Below are 11,595 nucleotides of genomic sequence, written 5' to 3' on the forward strand. Positions count from 1 at the left end.
AATATAACAAAGGTGTTAAAAACTAAGCTCTTTGTGAGGAAATAACCAACTCAAGTTTAAGGTTTGGTTCCTGATGGCAAACAATGAAGGTTTGCATTAACAAGGTTGCCTGGAAGTATTGTGAATACAAGGGCTAAATAAATGCTGTGATGACTCTCTGTGTCAAATAAATAAAGCTATGCATGAAGCATGAAAGCAAAGAAGAACGCTAACAAATGGTGCAGTAAATAAAGGTTGATTGCAACAGGGATGTTTACTGTGACCAACAAAACAAAATAACACAGTGATTGTATGCTTGCAAATACAAAATGTGATGTAAATGTAAAAATGTAAATATGTAATGGTGTGAGGCGTGATATAGCTAACCATTGTACATGACAACATGTGGCTGACATATTAACTTGATGCCAGTATGTAAGAAAGTTTGAAGTGCTGAAGCACAAACTTGGTATAGCAGCTATGACTTAAAGGGGGAGTGTCAGTATTCTGTGTATGTTAAGTCATGCTGTAGATCATAGGCATCTAACTGACAGGAGCTGACAGCTCTAGGTGTCATAAGAGCTGGCTCTGACTGGTTCTGGCTGGGTATTGCTAGAGCTAATTAGCACTGAGTCACAGTGACTCAGCATTGGCTGTGATTGGCCAGTGGTTGTATATATTCAGTGACGAACTGTACTGTTCATTCCTTCTTGGAATGCGAGCGCAGCGGAGCATTACGTCACTCTGTGTAAAGATTTGGTGAGAGGCTTGTATAATAAACTGTATATTATTTGTACATAAGCCTGAGAGACTCCAGTCTTTATTGGATACCATTGCACCCATGTTTGGTCTGCTGTGGGCCGACACCGCGTAATATTGACAGCCTGCCCTTCTGGGCATGCTCACTGGGGCTCCTGGGCATGCTCAGTTGGGCCAGGCACGAAAATCCTTCTAGAAGAGCTTGCTAGGCACCGGCAGATCCAGCGCAGGCGCACTAGATCCCATTGGTGTGAATGCACAGATGACCACTCGAAGATCACCAGTTACTGGTAAGCAACCTGTTTTTTTTAGCTGTGCCTGGTTTGAAATTTATTTATTTGTATGTCTTATGGTGTCTTGTTATTTGATATTTGTTTAACTGGAATGGTACACCACTTTGGGTACTGTCTCTCTGGCATATAAATTGGCATTTAATGATATAAATTGAAAATACGCTTCCCCACCATGCCAGCACAAAGATAAGCCATTTGGTCAAACATACAATTACCACCAATTTCAGTAGTACACATGCAACTATGCACTAGATCGTAATTGTGAAGATCACTCCGGACACCCTGAGGAAGGGCCTTCTCGGTTTTGGTGCCAAAACTTTGGAACCCCCTCCCCATGGAGACTTGTCTGTCTCCCTCTACTGCTCTCTTCCACCATCATGTGAAGACTTTTTTGTTTGGTTTGGCATACCCCCAACAAAACTGTTACTGGCCCTCTATCCTGGCTGTGGTGTTATGGGTGTTTGTGTGTTTTTATTGAATTATTTTATATATACTTTATTTTAAATGCTGTTTTAATGTTGGCTAACTTGGGTGGAAGGATGAAACATAAATATAATAAATAAATACATCTGAATGGCTAATTTAATTAAGCCATTAAAAACCCCATTGACAACTGCCTTTCCCCCCTACATGTGTTATCAAGAAAAAGGGTGTCATCTTGCCCTGAGCTGGATAGCCCAGGCAAACTTGATCTCATCAGATCTCAGAAGCTAAGCAGGGCCAACCCCGGTAAGTATTTGGATGGGACACTTCCCAAGAAAACCAGGTCCGGGAGGCAGAGATAGGCTATCAAGCCACTTCTCTGAATGTCCTCCATGCCCCAAAAGGAGTTGCCAGAGGTCACTATGACTTTCAGGTATGGGTGCACACACACGCAAAAAAAGAAAATGGGTGCCATCTTAAATTTGCATATGTCACAGTTATATACAGTAATGAAAACCCTTTTCTGTATAACCCTTTTTTAAGGATTGTCTTACATTCAGGGTAATCTCCCTTTCCAGTAAATATAATATCTTCACTATTTTGTATTAACACTTAAGAGAAAATAAAGGTTTTTTATGGATAGTTCTAAGAAAATGAAACAATTACCTATTGGATTAAAGACGTGCATCCTCATGTCAGTAGGCAGCTTCTTCTCACCTACATGGATATTCTCAATCTTCTGTTCAGTGGTGTTAGATAGTGTTACTTGGACAGATACCATTTTATCACCATAAATGCATGGCTGTCTTGAAAAGTGATAATGAGCTGCTAATCCTTTTCCACTCATTCGATGTAGCAGTTCATGGGTTTTCATTGGCACAAAGACTGGAGTGCTGATCTGTGTATATGAAAAGTTAGAAGTTAGTGAATATGTTGTTGGGGAAACTCTTAACAAATACACAATGTAGGTAAATCAGGATTACATTCTACGTGTAGCCCAAAACATTCCGGTATGTAGGATCTGACTGCTTATTGTGGTCAATTGAAAACTTCTACGATAGAGCTTCTCAAAATGTGGGTCATGATCACTCAACTAGCAGATAGGCTGCAGCATAAGAAGAACTTTCAGGCAAATAGATGTAGTTTATCACACATCCCCAAAACACTGTGGAAAAGTTACCAAAACACAAACAAATCAACGACAGCTAAAAACAGTTGGGGAACAGGTGTTGTTTCAGAAGGAATGCAACAAAGCAGCCTTAGGACTGGCTTCAAGGAACAAGAACAGCTGGGATAATGGGGCATGGTGGGATACTCTGGAACCTTTTCAGATTGGTAATATTGTGTCATCATGATCTGAATTTCAAAATATGCTGTGTCTGAGTTCTAGTTCAGTGTAAAAGAGGAATGTAGCTTGCTGTACAAACAAACAATTAGGACTTTAGTTACATTTACAACCTCAAAGCTTTGTAAGAACGGTTTCCTCTGCCGCTGGATCCATGAGAACAAAATACCCCTCCAGAACAAATTAGGAGCTGCTCCTACTTCTAATAGGATGTCCCAGTTACAAAAACTGGGCAGTTCAGGCACATTTTCTCACCAAGCTCCATACACAGCATCTATTCACACACAGCAGCAACTTTGCCAAATATGAACACATGCTGATATGTTGTGACGAGCTGAATTGGGATCTATGTTTTGCTTAATCCAGTCATTCTCAGACTGTCTGAAGGGGGAACACTTTTAAACTTACTGTAAGTTTCAGGACTTCCAAGTAACTTTCTCTGTTCCCAACATAAAATGCAGGAATCTCAAATTAAGCTATATTTCATTGTCACAGAGAAAAAAATTCCACATGTGCTAAAACAATGCCAAGAGCCATTTCTCCAATTCCCTACACCCATCCTGGCCTCGTCACCCATTAGTGAGAGAGTTGTGACCCACTTTTGGGTCCAACTCAGAGTTTGAGAATCACTGGCTCTGTTAGGTCCAATACTGCTATGTACTTACAAATAGAATCTTATGTGAGATCTTTGCATTTTATTTTGGGGATGGGGAAGTAGTATGGTGTTTTATTACAAGTAGATTCCAAAAGGCAGTTCAAAAGAAGGCCACACTTGAAAAAGTTTGAGAACTACTGCCATAAAACAGTATGTGATGTTAAAATAATATACAGGAAAATACTGAAAACATTTGACAATAAAATCAGCAAATACATTATTCTAGAACTTTCTCCTCTTTCAGAAAGAGCAGAAAGGAAAGAAGAGACCATAAGTCAGTGCTATAGCACATGGTTTGCATGCAGAGGATCCCTGATTTATTTATTTATTTTATTCAATTTATACCCCGCCCTCCCCGCTACGCGGGCTCAGGGCGGCTTACAAGGGCTTACGCAAATATAAAACATATGTAAAATCATTTAAAATCATCACAGTACAGATAACATTATAAACAGTTAATAAATAAAGTGCTCTGGATGTTATTTCACAAGATGGCGTAACAGCTCTATTGCCACTACTCTGTTCTTCCGCATCATCCGCTCCAGGGAAACACTGGTGTTCCCTCGTCCAGGGCCAGGTAAGATGGAACAATAATGATGGTAGTGGCGGCTCCTACTCATACGCCTGGTGGAAGAGCTCCGTCTTGCAGGCCCTGCGGAACTGTACAAGGTCCCACAGGGCCCGGATCTCCATCGGGAGCTCATTCCAGCAGGTAGGAGCCGCCACCGAGAAAGCCCTGGCCCTGGTAGCGGCCAGCCTGGCCTCTCTGGGACCTGGCATTGCCAGGAGATGTTGCGTCCCAGACTGAAGTGCTCGCGGGGGAACATATGAGGAAAGGCGGTCCCTTAGGTAAGCTGGACCCAGACCATATAGGGCTTTAAAGGTAAGAACCAGCACTTTGAAGCGAATCCGGTACGCTATTGGCAGCCAGTGCAGTGCTTTCAGCACAGGCTGGATGTGGTCCCTACTAGGAAGACCCATCAACAGCCTGGCCGCAGCATTCTGCACGATCTGCAGCTTCCGGATTTGCGACAAAGGCAGCCCCATGTAGAGAGCGTTACAGTAGTCTAGCCTCGAGGTGACCATCTCATGGATCACTGTGGCCAAGTCACTGCAGTCGAGGAAGGGAACCAACTGCCGCACCAGCCGTAGATGGTAAAAGGCTGACTTGGCAGTGGCTGCCACCTGAGCCTCCATAGTTAACGAGGAGTCCAGGAGCACTCCCAAACTCTCAACCTCCGGCGCTGGCACCAAAGGCACCCCATCGAAGGTCGGGAGAGGGAGCCCCAACCCCAGACCACCACGACTCAGCCCCAGGACCTCCGTCTTCGCCGGGTTTAACTTTAGCCTGCTCAGTTGGAGCCAACCAGCCACGGCCTGCAATGCCCGGTGCAGATCTTCAGGGACAGAGCTCGACCGGCCGCCCAACATCAGATAGACCTGGTGTCATCAGCGTATTGGTGACACCCAAGCCCATGCCTCCGGGCAATCTGGGCAAGGGGGCGCATGTAGATGTTAAACAGTAATGGGGAAAGAACAGATTCAGTTCCTGGCATCTCCAGGTAAAATAATTTGGGAAGTGTAACTACTACATTCTTCTGCTTCTGGCTTTTGAAAGCATATCAATACTGGGACAGGTGAACTAATGGTCTGACAGTACAATGTCCGCCTGACATGTTCAAAATTGGACGATGCAGTTTCTCCAAATGTGCAGAAAATGTAATCATTATAAATCTTTAACTAATTGTTGCCATATTTACAACAAGAGTACTTTTGAACAATCTATTATTCTAAGAAGATTTGACAGTATGGACTATATTTTAAATAAATATGGTATGTTGAAAAATACATAGCATAAAAATCCACTGAAGTATGGAGGCTAGAAAATAACTGAATTCTGAAAGGGGGGGGACCCAGGAGTAAGGTCCAAGTGATATATCATCTAAATAAATAATACATCTCTAATTTATATTTTAATAATTATGTCATATACAAGTGGGGGCCCACAAGAAACTTGGAGGGAGGGGGTCATTCCTTCACCTATGCTTACTTCCTTCCCTCATCCACCCTTCTTTCCTCACACCTTCAATGTTAGTCTCCGCCCCCTTTCTCCCACACTCCCTTTTCTGGCAATTCTCTCACCCCCTTTTTCTCCCCTAGCCCCTTCTATATCTATCTCTCCCCTCTACTCCCCAGCCTTTCTCAATGTCCCACTCTCATCCCCCCTTCCCAAACTGTTCCTCTCTTTCTCTCCCCTTCCCTCAAACAATCCCTGCCTATTCTTTCTCTTTCTCTCCCCACTCCCTCAGACAATATCCTTCCCATTCTTACTCCCACTTTGGAAGTCACAGCGACTGTGGTAGGGCCCCTGGTAGCTGTTGCATCAGTCGCAGGGCCCCTGGGAGCCATGGCAACAGCCTGGTTGTTAGGAGCCACATTGACTGTGTCAACTCCCACCCCTGAGAGCTGCTGCACTGGCTGCAGGAAGATCTGCTAATGGTAGTACTCTGTGCCTGCGCATGCAACATTTTTACTTTTGGGGGGGATTTAAACCCCCCCCCCCATATTTCTTTAAAGTTTTCAGATTTTTTTACAAATTTGGGGACAGGGAGTTTAGAGAAAAATCTCCTTTCTCTCAGTGTGGCCCCAATCCATGGATTTAGATGTCCACAGATGGGGCCACACTTGAGAAATAGACATATAGATTAGACGCCTGGCCTCTCACACTTCCTCAATTATTCATGAGGGTATATCAACTGATTAACTACCCAACCATGAGAAAACTGATGAGCTGATTACTAGAAAAACCTTAAAACAGAACATTTTTATTTCACATGAAGTGTGTAATGGCATCCAATGCTTCAGAATAAGACAAAATATTCACAAGACAATGGATGGCTAAAACAATGCTACCCTCTCATGTATGAAGCAGGATCTCATTGGTAGAGACAAGACAATACTTGTATCAGCAGTGAGGAATGTATATATGCTTGCAAAATTCAAGCTGAATTTACTACAGAGAAAATTGATTAATCTTGTGACTGACTGATTAAAGAATGTGTGAGAATTAAATCTCAATCTGATATAAGACTGACATCTGGACTTCTTCCTTTTACTGGGATCAGTACTTTTACTGATCAGTACTTAAGTCACTGTGGCTGACATCCCATGCCTACTGTTACCTCCGCAGCATTTTCAAGAGTAAGAGTGATGGAAGCATACACATGGCAAGATGTAGAAGGTGGTGAAGTTTTAAACAGCATTGGCTTTTAACATACTGTAAGTTCCCAGACTTCAGAAACCGACATCTTCTTTCAACGGCACAAAAAAAGCTACAAATAAACTATTATTGCAATAGGCACATTTATTTGAATATAACTGATTAAACACAGTTTTTACATGCTAAAGATCACTTAATAGATTCATGATTAATGAATTAATTATATAATTCTTAAACTAACCAAAAATGGTTGATATACCTAATTAAATACAAATATGTTCAATAAACAAGTTTTCATTGAAAGAAACATCTTCTGTTGCACCCAAAATAATAATAATCGAATAGCATTGTTTGTAGTATGGCCAGGACCAGTGGTCCCTCTAAGCTGAGTTAGTGTGAGCTAGCTCAAGGTTTTTTAGCCTCTGGCTTACACATTTTTGTCTTCGCTCAGGAAGGATGGCTCCAGAGCAAACTAATTTATGCAGTAGCCATATCGTTGACTCACACCTTTATTGCCAGTAGCTCACAAAGCAGCATTTTTGCTCACAAGACTTCACAGCTTAGAGGGAGGACTGGCCAGGAGATCCTAAGATTGTCTGGCAGCCTAAAGTTCTACATCTTTTACTGTTATGCACCACTAGGTGATGAGCTAGACTTTTTTTTTTTTGGCTGACAGAGCTCTGAAAGAGCTTTGACTGACCGAAGGTCACCCAGCTGGCTTTATGTGGAGGAGTGTGGAATCGAACCCAGTTCTCCAAATTAGAGTCCTTTGCTGTTAACCACTACACCACGCTGGGCACACAGAAACAGTAATTACAGAGCAATCTTGAGGGGGAGCGCAAATCAGAATAGCGAGCTGACTGACCCCTGTGCTGGGGTAATTTGGAGATATGCCAGTGTAAGGGCCATTTACGTCGGCGGAGGGCACAAGCAGCACTGCACGGTGCACTTACATTGGTGCAGCTGCACCACGGCCACACACACTCAGAATTGTGGATGCGCCAGGGGGCATGGGAACATCTCTGGAAGAAGCACAACATTGTGTCTGCAAAAATGGCAGCACAGCCCATTGATGCCCATGGTAAATCCCTGTTCACTCCTCCCTACTCAGCTGTGGCCACATCCTTGGGAACCCAAGCAGCTCAGGATACCAACCAAGTGCACACTCAATCAGCGACCACCCCCTGCTGTCCCCACCAGCAAATGATGGCTCACCCTGCCCCACAAATGGTTCTGGAAGATCGCCCCAGAACTTCAGAGGTAGGGTGCATGGCATAGGATGCTGTCTGATAGCTCCCTGCCTTGGTGACTTAGAACAAGCGCACATGCATCTCAGTGGCGGGTACAACACAGACAGGGCACCTGGCACTGTTAGGTGAACACTTGGGGGGAAGAGACAACAGGGAGAGCAAAGTCCATGGCTGACCTCTCCCTGACTTCAGGCCCCATAGCTCATCTGCTGGGATCCCAAAGGGCAGTGATGCACAAACAGGTAAGCCACGAACCCTTCCCCCAACCTCCTTCCCCCCACCGTGGGCAACACCAATGGCCTCATGCTGCACTGTACACAGCATCTGTCACTCACAAACATGGCAGCCGAGGGACCAGAAGTGCTCCTGTGCACAGACATGCCCCTGGTGCACCAGGCAGGTTGGTGCATCGGGGCCATTGGAGGCAGCTGCCAGGGGAGGGGGCTGAAGGTGGCACCACTGCACCAGGTGTCTACCCTGGCTGTTGGCAGCACCCCCATGAACAAATCACATTGGCAGGTGGGAATCCCCTCTAACCTGAGTGCTGAGAGCTCCCACCTGATGGCCAAACCCTTCCTTTGCAGGTGCAGAATGCCCTGTCGCTGCTGACAGAGTGAGTCTCCAAATACATATAGATTCTGACAGTACGTTGGATCAGGTGTCGATGATCTGGTGTCTGCTGCCCATTGGGTCCCCTGGCAGCATCAAAGTGGCAGATAGTGTGTCCACGACTGCCAAATGCCCCACAAGCTGCCAACGAGAAATGTCAGCGACTGCTCAACTGTGTTTCACCCGCATGCAGATGATGATCCAACAGGGAGAGCTGTCACCCCATCAGTAGAGCTGAGACCTCACCATGTGCCCTCCCTATACCAGGAGCTGGGCCTTGGGAGCATGCAGACATCCAGCCTCCTGGCCCTTCCCTACCGACGCCCATCAGGGAGGCGCCCCAGAACCAGGGCCGAGTGGGGGTCTGGACATCTATGCTGCAATCCCAGCCTTACCACACTGTAGTCCCTGATTCTCTCCAATAAAGCTCATCCATGATGTTTATCCCAGGTGTTGGGTGATTGTTGTGGACCATGGGAAGTGGGAGTGCATGGGGGGGGGGTGCAGCGTAAACCAGACGATCCTCACAGACCGAACTCTGGAGGGGCCCCCATCCTGACAATGATGCACACACACGGGTCGGAGGCGAAGGCTATGCAAGAGGCCACTGTCCCCCCAGCCAAAACCACAGACTGCACACTCAAAAGCTGCAGGGCAGCTCCATGAGCCATCACAAATCAGTCAGGAGGTGCCTTGGGGAGAGATGGGCCAGCTTAGCAGCCAGTGCAGATACAAATGCCCTGGGTGTATGGTAATGGATCAGCCCTGGCGGAGGTCCCTGGGCCCATGGAGCCAGCATGGGCTGATGACACATGCAGGAACCGCTGCGCTAACAATGCTGTTGGCTGTAGGGGCCACCACCTCTTTGAAGCTTGGCGGGTAGCACTGCATGCAGCTGAGCAAAGATGGTCAATTTCAGAGAGCATTCCCCTATGGAGGCCTGCTTGCCATCTGGATCCCAGCTGTCCTGGAAATATTTGCCTAGGCAAATGAGGTGCTTGGAAGGTGTCTACCGGGCAACCTCAGCTGCCGAAGGCTACCTGATGTCAGCCTACCTGATGACTTCACTACCCGAAGGTTACCATAAGGGTAAATGCCAACCCTGGTCCCAGCCACCTGAAAACATCCTGGGACCCAGAGCTAGAAGCATCTACCTGCTGTCAGGTGGATGCCGGAGGCCTGCACCATGGAGGGATCAGTCATCAGCATGGATGTGCAGTCCCTCCTATGACCCCTCTTTTACCGTTGTGTCTGCAGTAATTACTCTTCAACCTCTGGCCTGGGGTGTGACTTTTGCATGGCATAACCATCTCACCCAACAGAAATTCCTAGCTCTGTAGCCATTGTTGCCCCTTCCCCTCTTCAGGGGATCAAACCATTGTGAAAATTGGGAGAACCTGCCCACCGGTGGCCAGGGGATGTGGCTGAAGGTGCCGGGAAGGACTCTGGCCACTTGTCAAGTCCCCAGCCACGGGGCCCCATTCAGCACAGTCTATCCCGCTCACCCTTTCCTCCATGTGGGTGGAGAGCTGTTTTGAGATTGGCAGAAAGCCTCTGCCAGGGGCCAGCAATGGATGGAGGGCCTTGCATCATTTGTAACTGCAGCTGCTGGGCACCTGAAGGGGCTTCTTGCCACTGTGAGGGATGCTGGTGAGGCACAGAAGCGCATCGAGAGGCCCCTGAGGGACCTCTCCAAGGCCCCCAGCACCCCCACCCCTCCTGCTGTGCATCCAGTGGAGGTGGCATGCCGGGCGGCATGCGGATGCCCTCGGTGTTAACACATGCATTCAGTAGCTATCAGCTAACCAAGCTACAAATCCCACCTGCATATTTTTAAGAAAGTCATCTGTGTACCTTTGGATGTTTTATGAAAATAACCAATCAATTCTGCAGACACAACATTATTTCTAAAAGAAACCTGTGTGGCTGTAGATACAGAGAGACAAACCACACATATTTTATCAGTTTATTACAGTAAGCAAATAAGCGTGGAATGAGAGTGCACATAACTGTCTACTTAGTGCTTACTGAAACATTTATAAGAGCTGTTATCTTCCTAATAACAGACAGATAGTGTGCAATTTTAGAAAGGAGAAAAGCTTCATATTTAACACTTCACTAAAAAGTAACTGAAGAGTGTAAAATGAAAAATACTCTGTGCAGTTAGCTGGTAATGGACCATATTATCAACTCAAGTTAGATTTATATGATACAAACTAATCACTAATAGTTATTTTATGACAAGGCATGTCTGCTTCTTGGGAGGTAGATTTAAGATTAAAATTGTAAAACTTTTAACGCTACTGCTTAAAAATATCTAAAACACTGGGGGGGGTTAAAGAAGAAAAAAGAAGACAGGCAGATTCCAATTGCTGTTCTTTGAAACACTCTTTTGAAAATACACACACACACACACACACACACACACACACACACACACACGGAATAAGGCCCATTGTGGAAATAAATACAATGAGCACTAGAAAGAGGCTCTGGGAGAGTGCCAAGGCCGTGGGCACTCAGAATCAATTTGCCATGGCAACCTAATCAGGGTATAAGGACACAGAGTCCACCATTTTCTCCAGGGGAACAGATCAATACCATCTGGAGAGCAGTTGCAATTCTGAGTGATCTCCAGCCCCCACCTGGACATTGGCAACAGTGGTTCCCCATTACGGAATGGCTGGTTTGGAGGGCAGAGTCTATTGCATTGTACCTGTCTGAGGCCCCCCTCCTCCTCAAACCTTACCCTCTCCAGGCTCCATCTCTCAAATCTCCAGGATTTTCCCATCTGGAGTTGGCAACCCTATCTACTTCCCAGCCAAGCATCAACCTACATTCCCCCCTCATTGATCAGCTTTCCATTTCCCCCCCACCAGCAGCCCCCACTGTGCTCTGAAGCCCTAACTGCCACATATCTGTGGCAGTAATGGGGTGACTGCTAGCACTTTTCCTATCATTTTTTGCCTTGTGGTATTCTGCTTGTGGTGTGAACTGTCTTTTTTGTGGTGTGGCATGATTGTGTTATTGGGTTTGTTTCTTTTGAAGGGGATGTGATGTGC

The 11,595-nt window shown here is 45.9% G+C and overlaps 1 protein-coding gene across 1 annotated transcript in view; it reads right to left on the reverse strand.

Annotated features, from left to right (window-relative positions):
- AP3B1 (adaptor related protein complex 3 beta 1 subunit) overlaps positions 1 to 11,595 on the reverse strand; it is a 340,812-nt gene that overhangs the window by 100,734 nt on the left and 228,483 nt on the right. Inside the window, exon 23 of the mRNA XM_015419569.1 lies at positions 2,121 to 2,352. Coding sequence (XP_015275055.1) covers positions 2,121 to 2,352 — 232 coding nt within the window. The remainder of the gene's footprint in view (positions 1 to 2,120; positions 2,353 to 11,595) is intronic.

Source organism: Gekko japonicus, unplaced genomic scaffold (assembly GCF_001447785.1).
Source record: "Gekko japonicus isolate JY-2015 unplaced genomic scaffold, Gekko_japonicus_V1.1 scaffold206, whole genome shotgun sequence".
In the NCBI taxonomy this organism is placed as follows: domain Eukaryota; kingdom Metazoa; phylum Chordata; class Lepidosauria; order Squamata; family Gekkonidae; genus Gekko; species Gekko japonicus.